The sequence below is a fragment of the Solenopsis invicta genome, chromosome 8 (genome assembly GCF_016802725.1).
Source record: "Solenopsis invicta isolate M01_SB chromosome 8, UNIL_Sinv_3.0, whole genome shotgun sequence".
Taxonomy (NCBI): Eukaryota; Metazoa; Arthropoda; class Insecta; order Hymenoptera; family Formicidae; genus Solenopsis; species Solenopsis invicta.
The window spans coordinates 18,107,234-18,124,243 of NC_052671.1; the positions used below are offsets into that span (position 1 = coordinate 18,107,234).

Consider the following 17,010-nt stretch of genomic DNA (forward strand, 5'->3'; position numbering starts at 1 on the left):
TTGACTTTTCTACTTACACTATGGATATCTGGAAGTCCGAAATCCAGGGCCATACATAAGAAGAAAAAGAAGTAGATATGTATCAAAAAATTTAAGGACTGAAGACAATTATTTACTATCATAAGAAAAAGTACATATCCATGTCATTTTTTTTATTTTAATTAAATATAACAGTGCTATTCAATTAAAATTCGTACGAAAAATGTGAACAACATAAAATGGTACGCACACGATCTTACAGTACTAATAAAAATATCAATAGTTGTTCTGCAAGTGTAATATGTGTAATGAACAGAGAAGAGAACAAATGAATTATTTTACGTTTGTTCGTATTTTACATATAAACATAATAGTAACACACGAAAAATCTCAGTATCGTTAAAGCAAGGATTTTTATTGATCAGTATGAATTAAGTGATGGCACCTGCAAAAGACATATGGATCAGACGTTTTATAATTACCGAAACAAAACGGCACAAGAAAGGTTTTACAGTCTACAAAGTTACTTCTATGGTATGATATATATTTGATGATATTATATTTTTCTTACAGATAAACAAAATCATAAGATCATGATGACATCTGTCAAATGAGATGATTAAATAAAGTTTCAATATCTTTGACATTATTAAGATTTCAAACAATGACATCTTATTTAGGTGATATCATCTTGATTTTATGATTTTTTGAAAAAATTATAATGTTTGCAGCAACTTTTTTACATTATACAAGATGTGATACTGAAATTTATACATATATGATTAAGGTAAATCTACCAATTTCTGAACAAGATTGATTTCTGAAAGAAGACATACATTTTTATTAATATTAAACTTTTCTGAATTTAGATTTTAAAAAGTACATATATATTAAATGAATTAAAGTATCAAGATGTTGATAGAAAAAATATTTTATATGTGAATTATTTGCGTTTTTTTTAAATAGTTTCTTGAAACATGGAATGATATGTTATGGATAGATTCTTAATCAATTTGGTTAGAAACATCATATAAATCTCAAGTGAATTGTTCTGTTTATTCTATAATTAAGATTTAAACTGCATTTTAAATATCATAAATATTTTATAAATAAAATCTATTTAAAAAAATTGCAGAAAATTCAATTTTTTTATTAAATACTAAGATATTCATAAATAGATACATACAATTGGTATGAATTTGATGACTGAACACATGTTCCATTATTGATACATGTTACTTCCATTTGATATATATGTTGCTAAACTCAACACAAGTTTGAGTCTTAGAGGCTGTCTACAATATATGAAATAAGTGTAAAGGCTGAAGTTGGAGTAAGAAATAAAACGAACTTATTTGCTGACCACCTTATTCCAGCTCCTTACACCAGAAATACATAGCGTTACATCTACTCTTACTTGTTATGCTAAGCTTACTTCGCGTATTGTAGACGACCCTTTACTGGGGATTTGAAATGAAAATTGTAAGTCTTATTATATTTATATTTATTAAATTGTCTATTAACACGGTTTTGATAAATTTATTAAGAAGAATGTTTTTATGGAACATACAATTTATTGTTTCTTTATGTTTATATGAAACTATGTATCTAAACTGTACATATTTTTTTTTATAAGTAGTCATTTCAGTAAGATATAATTTTGTAAAAATTATGCTGCTTTCTGTAGAATAAAGTAATATTTAATTTTAGAATGCTAAAAAGAAGAAATTAAAAAGCAAGTTTCAAGTTTAATAAAGTTCATTAATTCATTTAATATGTATAAAGTTATTAATTCTTTTAATATACATAAAGTTATTTGTTCATAAAAATTAATATATTTTTATGTAATATATAAGTATTATAATATTTTATTTTATTGAAACAAAAGAATTGGAGGCTTATTATGATTCAAAATCAATGAGTAGAAGATTAAAGATTAACATTAATTAATATATTTAAGCCGCGCTAGATGTACGTGCGAGATTTTTTAGAGGCTTATCTTTCAGTTATCCACAGTTTATCTCACTCCTAATGCTTCCTTACCTCCTTCTTACTTCCTTACTTTGTACCATATCCTTCCAAACTTTCTTCATTTTTCAACAGTAAACACAGCCGCCACGCAAGTCATCATGAGCGCGCGTTACAATCCTAAGACTGTTCTAGATGAGATAGCATCAGGACCGACTAGAACAAGGTTTCAATTGTCCCTTCTAATTTATTACCTATTCACTTATTTATGTTCATTCTTTTTTAATTTTTATTTATTTTTAATTTTTCTTTTATTGCTTTATTCCTTATTTATATTTTTATTTATCTTTTATTTTAATGTACGCTTTTAATTTTTATTATTTATTATTTTATTATTTTTTAATTTTTATTTATTTGTCTTTTTTAACTTTTTTGACCTTTTTTGCTTGGTTATTGTTCATTTACATTTTGATATATTGATTTCTCCTGCCATTACCCTTATTATTTCCGTTTATGTGGATAGCAAGGCATAAGATCGACCGATGACAGCGTACTGTTTTTACATTGAAGATGACTCGATTTAAAGTCGAAACGTTTATGTTTGTTGCGTTTATGTAATTAGCACTATTATTATGTACAAAAAATCTTGCAGGTACACCTAACGCGGCTTAAATATATTAATTAACTCTAGTCTTGTACTCATTGATTTTGAATCGTAATAAGCCTCCAATTCTTTTGTTACAATAAAATAAAATATTATAATACTTATATATTACTTATTGATTTTATCTTCTATATTTTTGTTTCTTATATTTTATTTGGGCTTATTATTAATAAAATTACAATATTTTAAGTGACTATTAATATTAATATTTGCTTGTATTTCTTTAATAATTTTGTATACTTTTAAAAGTTTTATATCATTTACATTGATTTTAAAATAATATAGATTATGTTTGAGAAATAGGTACAATCATATTCAACTTTAGAAACATGGTTTTTAGATTGTTTAGTAATTGGACCAGATGTATATCCAGATATTTTTCTCAATTATTTCATTATAAATAAATAAAATTATTTTTTGAAGTATTTTGAAAATAGGTTTGCATTTTCAAATAGTTACAAAAGCTTTTAATGATACGTTTATTTTACTATTATTCAGAAATTGGTACATTTGCCTTATATGATAATATAATGATTTTAAAGGCTTTTTAAATAAAAAATCATTACAACAGTTATGTGTTCATTGTATAATAGCTATAAATTTCAATATCATTTATATAATGATAATACTTATATGATAATACTTATATAAAAGTCATTACAAATATTATAATCACATTTAAATAATAAGAAGGCTATACACGATCTAAAGCAGAGATTTGTGTTCAATAATTTTTTAGGTAAATTTGCAAACATTTATAAGATTCTATAAATTACGCGCCGTATGATTTGCCAGACTTGAACATAGCTATTTTAAGAAGAAATGTAATATCATGGAAATTAAAATTGCTAATTAATTAAAAAAATTTTTTGATGTTTACAAACATCTGTGCTATCCTTCTTTATCCCAAAAAATTGTAAAGAAATTATTGCGAAAAATATTACCTCAACTTAAATTTAAACCTGGATTCCCCAGCTATCCGGGAAAGGTGTCTTAGCTAGTTCAACCACCAAGGCACTTGGTAGTAGTTATCGTAATAACTGATGATGTGAAAATCAGCGTTATCGTCCTTTTTGGCCGACGCATATATATAACAACGATATTCTGATGAATAATCGAGAAACATTTAAACACATTTAAATAATGAGAAGGCTATTACAGTCTAAAGCAGATCTTTGTGCTCAAATCAAAAACTATAATCGCCCTTTTCAAAAGTAATAATGATATTATTTATATTAAAAGACTGTTAATATAATATTAAATAAATAAATCTGTGTTATGTAGTAAAATTATAAGAACTATATTTTCATACATATTGTTATAATAGAATATAATGTCTTATATAGTTTCAATGATTCAATTCTATATAATAATATAGTATCATGTAATTATTAAAATTAATGATACTGATTTTATATTGCTACAATATCATATTGCAATATTATAGTTATATAAAGGAGAAGGTGATGTCATGAGCTGTGTAGATATTATTATGATATGATGACATTATGCACCCGTATTATCAAATTCTAATAATTATTTATGGAATCAATTGTTTAGTAGCCTGTCATTATGTAGTGACATTAATACGCTACAGTCAACATTTGTTATAGGGCATTTTTATTTTTGAGCATTTCAAAACTTTCAAGATAAATTTTAACTCTTAATTACGCATATTTCCTTATTCTTTTTAAACTTGAACATATTATCACACAAATGTATGTCTATACAAGTGTTTTTTTTTTGTTATTTAACTTATAATTTGACTGTACACATTTCAAGTTATGCAAAGTTAAACATTAACATAGGATTTTGTTATTATGGGTCTTTATTCATACTGATGTCTCAACAGGCTTGATACAATTTCTTTCAAAGTTTTCACATACAAGTAGTCATTTAATAAGTTGATTTGATGTTAATCTATAGTTCACATGCATTAAATTGTATGTATTTTCAGTCTATATGCGAAACCCTTATGTGTACATACACATTTGCACATATTCATTAATTTCTTTTTCTTTTGAATAAATATATAATAAAACACTGTGATTTTTTAAATTAAAATCAATTTTTTAAATTTATTCTTGTGACAAGCTATATTATTACCCTTATTCCTCTTCGATCTATTATGCAAAATGTTGCTACATTTTTATAGTTAATATAATAAATGTAAATATAATTAATATAATAATTAACTTCGAGTCTAGAATCTATTGAAGAAGAGTTTTATAATAATCATTAAGTTTAAATATTGATTATTTACAAAGTTATTCGAAAAAATGGGTGGCCGTAATATCATCTTCTTTTTTACTGAAGTATCATATATTTGTTACATAAATGATACATAGCATTTGCACATTTATAGCACATAAAAGCAAACAATGTTGATAGAAGTAACTGATAAATATTTATATGAAATATTTGTTACATGAAGTATTACTATCAAATTATTATATGGCAGTTACAAATCATTGATTGGAGACTTTATGTTCTACCTGAATTTTTGGTTCTTGATATTAAGTTTGTGGTTTCTTTATAGATATTTCTGAAATCCTCTCACGAAGAGGTATCGAAAGTGTCTGTATGGAAACGTTACAATGATTTCAAGAAGCTTCACTCAGAGCTCAGTCACTTGCACAAACGTTTAGGAACAAAGGAGAGCTTTCCAATTTTTCCCAAGTCGAAATATTTTGGCAGATTTGAAGCTGAAGTTATAGAGGAGAGGAAAAAATATGCTCTGAAATTTTTGGAATTTGTCGGACGATATTCATACTTATACTCTAGTGATATCTTCATAACATTCTTCGATAGTCACGCAGATAATTATACCAATGATTGTGCACATTCCTTGAGTTCTGATACGTCTGAAGACGACCGCATTGTCGCTTTGAGTGATTCCGTGCCTGTAAATGATATTACAGTGCAAAATACCTTTCAAGTTCCACTAAAAGCATCTCAGAATGTATTGACAAGTTCATGCTCCACTTTGTCAAGTGTTATTTGCGCAAATAAAAATGAGTTTACAGTGTATCGAAGAAAAAATGAATCTCATGGCAGTATTACACAAAATGTTAATGTTAATAGAGAAGAGCAAGGCTGTAAGACATCGAAATTGCGTACGCAAGATACCATTACTAAACATTACAATGCTCATCAGAACAAAAGTTTGGATAAAAATGATGTAACGACATTCAACGATGTGTCAGGATTTGATAGTCTGAACAATAATATCAATAAACCTTTTTCAAATTATAATACACATTCTGTAATATTACATAAGGAAGTAAATGTTTCTCAGGCACAGCCAGATTCTTCACAATATCTTTTGATAGCCGCTGCTCATATGAGTGCAGCCTTCAAACATGAATCTATAACGGAATACGAGGAAGCTTTCACGCAATATAAATTAGGAATATCATGCCTAATAAAAGGTGTACAGTTTGATCCAGACAGTACAAGAGTACCAGCTATAAAAGATAAAATATCAAAGTATTTAGAGCGGGCTGAACAACTGTATAACCAGCACTTAAATTGTAACATCTCAATAGTGAATAAACCGATATCAGAACTGCAATATTATAAAGTACTTAAAATAATGAAATCCGTAATGCTCGTAATGGATATACGTACAAATTGTAATAAGATAATCAAGGTAAAAGATCTTCGTATATATATTTATACAATACATATATTTTTACAATTTATACATGGCTTTTATGTGCAATAGATACTGTTTTTTTATTTTGTTTATGACTTAGTTTATATTTTGTAATTCTTAGTTTTACTCATCCAAGGTGTCTGATAATTAATGAACATAGAAGTAGAATGGACTAAACTGACAATGAGTAAAAAAGTCCTCTACTATTTTGCAATAGTTTTTGCAATAATTAACAAGTTATTAATTTATGAAAATAGCCGAATTAACCCAGCCTACCGCAAAATGCAAGCGCATGGCAAGATAGGACTGCCCGGTACTGCGAGGTGCGCAGAGAATTGTTTTATTACAAGTGCCAATTATTACAAATACACAAGTAGTGCGGTGCCGCCTAAAAAAAGCCTTGTCGCGCATCTAGCAACGATAATCTCTAGTTGGTTTTATCTCGACGTTTGAATTTGTTGGCAGGCTAGGTTAATTCGGCTATTTTTATAAATTAATTAATTATTAATTATTGTAAAAATCGCAAAATGGTAAAGGACTTTTCTATTTATTTTAGTCTATTCTACCTCTATGGAGAGTTTAATCAATAATTATCAGACAACCTGTATATAATTTTATTATCAACTACTGTATTTTATTAATATCGATTTTTATATTGTTAATTTAATTTGTTCATTTAATGATTTAGCATTTTTCATGCTGAAAAAGACTGACAAAAATAGATTTCCAAGTCAAAAATTTAAAAAAATTATGAAACTGGTGATACATAAATGTTATCCTGATATGTAATGAACTTTTTTGCTAGCTGATTTTACTGAAATCAAAGTCGATTTATTTTTCGTTTTTGTTTTATTTTATACAGTACTGATTTTTGCGGAAAGTTTTTAAAGATTTCAATCTTTCACATTTTTTGTGTGCAACAATTCTGAAAGGATTCTGCAAAATGTCATGAGATATTGCAACAAAAATGTTTCTAAAATCTATCACATGTAAATTTGAAAATATATCCAACCAGAACTAAAAGTCATCACGATATAAAAATGACGTCAAAATGATTCCAAAATGATAATCCATTTTAATTCATTTGAACACATTTTAGATTAAAAGACAGCAATTAAGTCATTTTAATCCTATGTTATAGATTAAAATGGATAATATGGTCCGCATAACTTATTTGGACAAAAAATTTTTACAAAAAAAATCCCGCAATTTCAATTTTACTTCATGGATTAAAATGGATTCAAAAAATTTTTAAACTTTAATTAGATAAAAATGGATTCATGTAGTCCTTGTCATATCCAAATTCTTGATTTTTTAAAATCTCTATCCATTTTTGGTTTTTTGAATTCATTTCTGTTTGCTGAGATAGCAACTTGCTGACAACTTTGAAATTATCATAAAAATTTGTACTGTTATATCACCACAATAATTTATAGTATTATAGTATAATACTGTTATTGTCACAACGCGAGATACTGTTTATTACATGTGTACATCTATTACATGTAATATAATATACATTGCCTGCATGTTACTTCAATGTATATTTGAAATTGTTGAAGATAAATATATAAATTGTCAGTATCATAAACAAATTTGCGCGATTTTGCTTGGACATTTAGATATTTTGCTATTTTAGAAATATTGCGGACGTATCTCGCAGCTTTTATAAAATGTTTCACTTTTTAATGTTTGTCAGAATTTTTTATAATTTTTTTTTACTTTTCAATATTTCTATCAAATACCTCTGAAAAATTTCGGTGCTATGGAATCATTAAACAATTAAGTTTTGATAAGTTTTCTAATTGATGAATCTTATTAAAAGAAATAAATTTCCTCTGAAATTTTGTTCCTTCTTTTGTTGAATACTAAAACAAAAACAAAGAATAAACCAATTTTTAGAGATTGATTTTATTCCTTCTAGAAAATTTTATTTCTTGAATTCGAACAAAAAAAGTTTATTACATATTACGATATCTTCTAATATATGTTAAAGTTTCATAATTTTTTTCAATTTTTAAATTGGGGACCTTTCCTTATAAGTCAAGTCTCGAAAAGGTATTAATTATTTTTCAACTAATCGAAAATAAATATTATTCTTTTTCATCTTTTGAATTCGTGTATATTTTTGACTTTATTTTTATTTGTTTCATAACTTTATTTTTTATTATAAATCAAAATACAGCACCGATCGTTGTGGAATTTTCAGAAAGGTTTCAACTTTTCACATTTTATATGTAACAATTCTGAAAAGATTCTGCAAAATATCACATAAAATGTTGCAATAGAAATGTTTTTAGAATCTTGTGATACAAAATGTTGTAATAAAAGCGTTACTAAATCACATGTGATAAACTTAAAAACGCCTAACTTGAACAATAAATTATCATGACATTAATAAAAATAATTATTAAAAGTAAGATTTCACTCAATCACAATTTATTTTTATGTCATTTTGACATTATTTCTTGTTCCATTTGGATAACGTTTATGATAATACCAGAGCAACAGATTAATACAGTTACACGTGTTAATGTATAATTATACTATGGAATAGTGAGGATTAGGAACGTTACCTTAAAAAACTGACACTTTTTGTTCTCGTTACTTATTATTGATTTTAAAGTACGTTATCGTTACTATTACTTAAAAAGTAACAATTCATTACTTTTTATAATGCTATAGTAAGACATTAAATTTTAAAATGACATTATTTGATAATTTGTGTTAAATGTAATATGTAATAAATATTAAAATTTGAAATTCTCTAAACTATTCTGTGTATAGAGTAAGCTTTTCTGTATATTAAACTTGTCTAATAATTTTGCTATTTTTTATTTTTTAGTACTTATGTTTACAAGAATTTAGATTGAACATTTTTTTAAAATACTGTCATTATGAAGAATGCATCCCAATAATCTGCCATTGCTGAAAATGTATATATGTAATGTAAATTATTCAAAACAATATGACTAATTCTAGCTTAAAATGTTTGATAATAAAAAGAAAATGAACAAACATCTCAATACAACGTAACTAAATGTACATATATTTGAAAAATAAAAACATTTAATTCAAATTGACATTGCAAATAGTTGATATAAAGAAAAATTGTGAACTATTGTAAAAAAAAGATCATACATTCCATGCTACACAGTGTCCTCTTTAGCAGTATCTTATAACTTTTATAAGACATAATTAGTTGTTATTTATTATATTGTTTATATGCTTATTATCCTCAGCTTACAATTTGCTCTTTATTAGTCTTTCAGTTATTCGTGAAAATATCAGACATGTCATTTTCTCTGTTTAGTTAAATATAAAACTGCTTTTTTATTAAAATTCTTGTTCTACTCATTTGAAGAAAGCTTCGTGTAACGTACAATTTTTTTTCTTTATTTTACGATTTTTCTTTATATCAAACGTTTGCAATCCTATAAAAATAATAAATTTAATTATCATTTCTAAGATACTTTAAGAAATAAAATTAACGTACTTCAGAAATGATATTTAAATTTAATTAGAGAATTATGGTCAACAATATTTCAAAGATCTCGACCATTTCAATAACTTTTTATTAATATATCAAAAAGGTTGCCGATTTTTTTAAGTAATCTTTTTTACAAAGTTTTATGTGCAAGAAGCACCGACATTTTGCTATTTGAAAGCTTTCTCAGAAATATTATAGACATATTTTCGAACTTTCATAAAATGTTTCAAAGAATAATAGTTACAGGGCTGATGAGAGTATTGACGCAGTAATCAGTGCGCAAGTTATTGTTGTTTAAAATCCAGACTTTATTTCAGATGTTTTGGCACCATTTTGGGCCATCTTCAGTAAATATTATAATGTACAAAAAGCGTAGATCTTAATTAAATCTCCATTATTCAATGTATCTCTATGATATCAATTCGTTATAGTGACAACCTGGTTAAACATTCCAGTGTCAACTAATAAAACTAAACATTTAAATAGAATATATATATACTTCTACAAAGATTGATGGAATGTATCAGTGACACAGAGACAACTCACCAAGATCACCACAAAATATTCAATTTTAGACAACTTATGGAACTATAAGACAATTTCATAATGATGACAAGTTTTTCAAATTCGTTCGTAACAACTGAATTAAGTATATCCGCAACACTAATTTGAGAAACATTTAGTACTGCAGTTCATTAACGACTAACAATAAGTCAAAAGATAGAAAGTAAAGTTTTAGTTTTGTTAGTCGACACTGAAATGTTTAACCAGGTTGTCACTACAACGAGTTAATACTATAGAGATACATTTAACGACACTTTTGCTTTGAAGATTTAATTAAGATCTATACTTTTTGTATATTATTTACTAATGATAGTCCAAAAGGGTGTCGCAACATCTGAGATAAACTCTGGATTTTAAATATTAACTTGCGCATTGATTACCGTGCCAACACTTTCATCAGCCCTATGACTATTATTCTTTGGAAATTTCAAGAGTTAAACTTCACCAATGAAATATTTCACTTTTCAATTAAAATATTTTTGAAATCGCTCTAAACAATTGTAGTGCTGTATAAGAAGGCAATAATATAATATTTTGTAATGATGATTAAATGTAGTGGATAAAGTTTAAAAAATTTTTAATTTATAAATATAATTTATGATTTTAGACTGTAGAAAAATCTTGTATTTACAAGGATAATATAAGCAATTATGTGTTACACAAACAAGTACCTTATATGGTACATCTGTACGCGTGTGTTGAAACGGAAACTACTGTATTTTTAGTCCTTCAGTATGCAAGGTACACAGTATAAATTTTACTTGTAATATTTTAAGGTATCTTTGGTAAACCTTTACAAAAGGGGAGCAGTCTCTCACGACCTTGACCTTGTTATCCCATTGACATGTTATCAATGGGAAGGTACTGAGTAACATACAAAAGGTTTTAAGTAATGTTCACGTCTTATTAAAAAAATATTGCAGAAAAAAAAACAGTTTTTCTTACTTATTTCAGAAAATATTCATTTTACAAAGAAATGTGTCAAACAAAAAATGAAGCTCGTGATAAGCTCTAAAAAAAAGGTCATATACATATTTTATTTAACTTCAATACTTTAGTCGTTATAGAAGTCGAATAGAAAAACTGTTTTAAAATAAGTTTTTTCTCAATAGTGTTGCGTGAAAAGTAGGTGCTTGGGCGGGGGAGGGGCTCCGCCGGGGGGGGGACTTTGTTTTGTGTAGCTATTTAGTACAAGCATGGAAAGTCTATAAATAGAAAAATATGCGTTTGATTTCGTTTACGGTTTAGTATATGTCAGTCAAATAACTTCGTGTTCGACTTCTGTAAATCATGCATTTCCATGAGTTTATTCATTTAACTCACGATATTGACCGCTTGTGGAATTTTTTGTGTGATAAAAATGTTGTACGGAGTGAAATAATATGTCTAAGATGTAAACATTCACTGTACACACATACATCTAACGGTCCACCACCCCCCCCCTTTTTTTTTTTTTAGGTCAGGAAATGCATTACTGCATTTCCGCGCCATGTGGGGACATGGCGCGGGGTATGTGGGGCTCCCTCCCCGAAGGAAGGTATACCCACTAAAACCTGACCGTTTCCGGCGTCTGGGCTTGGGACGGAACACGGGATCGGCCTAAGCATGCACCGTGATCCGTCCTAACCCAAACGGGTCTCCGCTCAAAGAGCAGAGACCCCCCTCCGGAGTTAGCAGCCGAGACCCGACCGAAGTCGAGCCCCAGTCGCCCGAACCGGGATGCCGGGTGTGCGCCGGACCCCCTTGGGAGAGGGCCCTAGGTACGCACTCCCGCACCCCCAGCCCCAGACGGGTCAGCCGGGCAAGTACCCCGCCGCTAATTCCGTCCGAGGCTTACCTCCTCAACAGTGGAGAGGGTAGGGCCCTCTGTCCGGTCTGGCCGGCGCTGTGAGGGTCCCCCCTCCCCACTGTTCCTTCCCGGCTCCAGCTCAAACCCTCGGTGAGGGGATCGTTGAGCCAACGGTCCACCCCCTCCCATATCCATCCCGACATTAGTGGATCGACTGAGACGAGGTGGGTTGGGTTAGAAAAAATAAGGGGAGGGGATGCGGGGGAGGGGCGGAGTCCCTCCCCCGCCCAAGCATCTACTTTTCACACAAAATTACTAAAAATAAAAAAAAAATTGTTTTAAAACAGTTTTTCTAGTATAACGACTAAAGTATTGAAGTTAGATAAAAAATGTATATGACCTTTTTTATAGAGCTTATTACTAGTTTCATTTTTTGTTTAACACATTTTTTCGTAAAATAAATATTTAGTAAAATAATTAAGAAAAACTATTTTTTCTTTCTCTGATAATATTTTTTTAATAAGACATGAGCATTACTTAAAACCTTTTGTATGTTACTCAGTACCTTCCCATTAATAACATGTCAAGGTCAAGGTCGTCAGAGGCTGCTCCCCTTTTGTAAAAGTTTACCTTTTCATATGCAGTATGCTGCGACAGTAAATATATCACGTGATTCACGGTTTATTTTTCCTCCTTTTTTATGCAGAAAGAAAGAGAAAAGAAATGAACTATGAATCACGTGAATTATTATAATCTTTGCTGTCCCAGTGTGCTGCAAAGGTAGCTTTATACAGTACATTGAAAGAATAAATTATTTGATTCAAATAAATATATTATTAATACTGTTCAAATATTTACATCAAATAAGTAAAGAAATGTAAATTACAAACTTCAAGCTTAATATTTTATATGTAAATTTTTAAATAAATTTTTAGTTATAAACTAAATATATAACTGCGTTTTTATAAATTAATATCATATTTATTTGAATCAAGTCTTTTTTCTCACAGCATATAATAGTTTTATATCTTGTTATAGTTGTGGAAGACTATGGGATTTCATAAGACTACACTACAAGATGTCTGATAGTTCGTGTGATATAATTTCAAATTGTACGTATACAAATAGAGATAACAATGAAGAAGTCAATAGCATTGAAAATACTCGTGGACCAAATAAAGCAAATCAAATTATAAAAAACAATGATGAACAGGGAGATTATCAATGCACAACAGATGTTCAAAATGAAATTTATATGGAAATGCCTACTATACAATTATTAGAAAAATCACAAGAATTATTACAATCTGTTAACGCGACATTGAGGAAAAGTAATTCCATCGCAAATCGATTAAACGAGTACAAGGAATTAAGGCATTTAGAAAGTATACCGCTGAATGAGAGACCAGTCACACAGATCTCTGAAGAATCATTTCTTGCGTTATCTAATGTTTATTGTAATAAGTCATCAAATAATATAAAGATAAACGACATTATTGTTGTAGAGAAACCTTCGACAAAAAGTCTCGTAAAGAACAAAGATCTGAAAGGCAATAATTCCTTATTAACAAACAATAAGGAAAATCCAAATATGTCGAGAAATATTTATTCGTCTGTATTAAATGGAAGTTGTTTGACTCGCAATTTCTACAAAAATAATAAAATGGATAATATATTATGTAACAATTCAAATTCGAATTCAAAGACACAATTTCCAATGCAAACTGTCTCGACCAATAATATAGTACACATCTGTGAGAATAATAATACAGAAAGTATGACCGAACAAATAAATTTATCAAATGTTAACTGCGGAATTAATGAAATACATTATCAGTATGAAGAGAATAATGTAGATGAAGAACAAGAGTTTTGGCAAATACCTGAAGCTAAGATCCGATTATGGGCGGCTGAAATTCTTTTAGCTTTAGAAGCACTTCATCAGCAGAACATTTTGATTCTTGATTTTAAACCTGATAATATTCTTCTTGATGATACGGAACATATTCGGCTTACTTACACTATACCGCAGCGCAATATTGATTTAGCTAAACTAACGTATCCATATTCGTCACCCGAATCAGTAATTTTCTCTCCGACTATACTCGTTACATCTGCTACAGACGTTTGGAGTTATGGAGTTATTTTGTATGAACTACTTACTGGCACTGTACGTAAAATTAAACATTAATTATAAAAGAAATTACACATTTTAACAATTAAAATTTGACTTATTTCACAGATGTTTATCAGGACGCATCCAGGATCTTTTCATTCACATTCCACAATTACCATTCCTAGTAGATTATCGGAAAATGCAAATTCCTTGCTATACGGTGTAAGTTTATAGATATATATTTTGCGGCATTTTTTTATATTAACGATTTAATTTTTAATGTTCAATTCGAGATTTCTATTTTGTTTACATATGGGGAAATAATAGTTTTAAAAGACTAAAAATAATTGTTTTTCAGAAATTTTTTAAGGAAAAATTAATCAAAGAAAAGGTTTTTTTATTAAATATAATATACTTTTACCTATATTTAAAACTATTTTGTATATAGATTTATTAAGAATGATAGTTGCAGCTGTTGTCGGTGTGGCTCATGCTTATTAAAACATACTTTGCGATCATTATAATATTTCACAAAATATTCTAAAAATGAAGCTACTTTGAGAATCTTAAGGAGGAAACTTAAATCTTATCTTTATAATCAAATTTTTTAAATTTATGCATTTTTAAGACTAAAGCCAAAAACACGATTTTTGTATAAAATTGAAAACTATATTGAAAACTATTTTTGTTAATAAAGAAAAACTAGGCATTTTTATTAAAATATTCTGTATAGAGAACAAGATACAATAATGAAGAAAATATAAAAATTTTAGCTAAATTGAATAGTTTTTGAGATATAATCACTGATCCTGAAAACTCTGTTTTCAAGAAAAACTTATTTATAAAAAATATTCTAAAAATACTCTATGGCGATTGGAATGAAACTTGTTTTTCTCGTCCTTAATGATTAATCATTAAAAACACAATAGCCTTAATATTTCAAGAAAATGCAAAAAAAAGGAATTTTTTCAGCTTTTAAAACCCATTATCTCCCTTTAATAAAATCTTTTATTACTACATATATAATATATAATTATAATAACTATATACTACATATATACTTATAAAAATGATCAATTATAATGGCCACAAAATTATTGCAGATGCTGAAATATAAACCGGAAGAACGATTAACAATAGAGGAAATAAAGCGTCATCCATTTTTTGCAGAAATTGATTGGTTAAATATAACCAATCCCCAAACTTAATGCTTTATATATATATATATATATATATATATATATATATATATATATATATATATATGCAGGGTGTCAGAAAACTAAAACTTATGCTCTCGTGGGTTGATAGAGTAAGTCATACTGAGAAGAAAAGTCCTTTATCATTTTTCATTATTCGCAATAGTTATCGAAATAAAAATTAATAAAGTTCGTCAAATAAGCGCGTATTTTCCCTACCCACCGCACGCAGAGACTGTCCGTCCGTTGCCAAACCACAGCCAGCCGCGACAGGCGGCGCTGTGAGGCGAGTAAGCCATTGTTGCTTCTCCCTTCTCATCGCGGTCGGGCGGTCTCTACGTGCGGTGGGTAGGAAAAATACGCGCTCATTTAACAAACTTTACTAATTTTTATTTCGATAACTATTGCGAATAATGAAAAATGGTAAAGGACTTTTCTTTTCAGTATGATTTGTTCTATCAGCCCACGAGAGCATAAGTTTTAGTTTTCTGACACCCTATATAATCAAGGAATTAATGAATTTTGATTTGTTATAATTCCATAAATATTTTCATAAGTATTATTATTACATAATGGAGATACAAATCGATCTTATAGACAAATAAAAATGTATCTCAATATAAACAGTAGTCACTTAAATTATGTATATAATATAAAAATATTAATTTCATCATAATAATAAAACTTATGTTACATAATTATTTAGATCTTGCTTTTTCACTTCTACTTATTGTCGACATACCGTCAATAAATCTAGTCGTAAATAAAACATTGGCGTTGTTGAACATACCATTCTTTAAGGATACAACAATAAATTGTGAATGTTTAAAGTGTCTCTTTAACATTGTACCTATATTTTCCGTATGCGAAAGATCTAAGGCAGCATCTACTTCGTCCAAAATATAAAGCGGTGCAGGTTTATAAAGAAGCATGGCTAATACTAATGACAAAGCAACTAGGGATCTTTGACCGCCAGACAGTTCTCCCAATGACTCTTTCCAGACACCCGAAAATCCAACTTTCACTTCTAAACCATCTGTTATTGTTTCATTTTCTGGTGGTTGTAACTTGGCTTCGGCTCCCGGTAATAAAGTGCTAAATATAGAGCCAAAGTCTTTGTTCACCTGATAAAATATAAAATTAATATATTTCAGATTCTGTGGATTTATACAATGCAATTACAATACTTTTATCTAATTTTCTAAATCATAAATAAGATTATTTATATATTACATTTTAATATTGTATTACTGCATAATATACAGGTGTTGCAACAGATAAGAGAAATGTTAAGGAATGATTCTAAATAATTAAAAGACGAAAATCAAGAAAAAAATTTTGGTAAATGCTTTATTTTAACTCAAATCTTTTTTTTAGAAGTAATTAACATCTAATTTATACTTTATCACAAAATTTTAAGATTGATGATTATAAACCTATTCTTTTTAGCTGAAATAGCTGCGCAAGTTTACAGTTAATTTTTTTCCTTTTACGTTAGAAGAAGAAAGATAAATTCTGAACTAGCGCAGTCCAATTAAAAAAAGGTTTTACGGCCAGAATTTATAATTTTAATTATATATAGG

The 17,010-nt window shown here is 28.3% G+C and overlaps 2 protein-coding genes across 5 annotated transcripts in view; one reads left to right on the top strand and one right to left on the bottom strand.

The window, feature by feature from the left end:
* LOC105196265 (ribosomal protein S6 kinase delta-1) lies at positions 1–16,128 on the top strand. 3 transcript variants are annotated; one of them, XM_039452326.1, is made up of 7 exons: positions 1–221; positions 405–513; positions 5,151–6,263; positions 10,931–11,064; positions 13,151–14,282; positions 14,355–14,450; positions 15,332–16,128. In XM_039452326.1, the coding sequence occupies exons 2-7, from the start codon at positions 418–420 to the stop codon at positions 15,434–15,436; spliced, it is 2,676 nt and encodes an 891-aa protein (XP_039308260.1). In that variant the 5' UTR covers positions 1–221; positions 405–417; the 3' UTR covers positions 15,437–16,128. The 3 variants fall into 3 exon arrangements, with proteins under 3 accessions (XP_039308260.1, XP_039308261.1, XP_025997256.2); XM_039452327.1 differs by lacking the exon at positions 405–513; XM_026141471.2 differs by having other exon boundaries at positions 2–513.
* The window catches only part of LOC105198283 (structural maintenance of chromosomes protein 2), a 15,450-nt gene continuing 14,412 nt past the window's right edge, over positions 15,973–17,010 (bottom strand). For both annotated transcript variants that reach the window (XM_039452325.1, XM_026141470.2), the window contains one exon: positions 15,973–16,551. In XM_039452325.1, the coding sequence (XP_039308259.1) occupies positions 16,126–16,551 (426 nt within the window). In that variant the 3' untranslated portion in view covers positions 15,973–16,125. The remainder of the gene's footprint in view (positions 16,552–17,010) is intronic.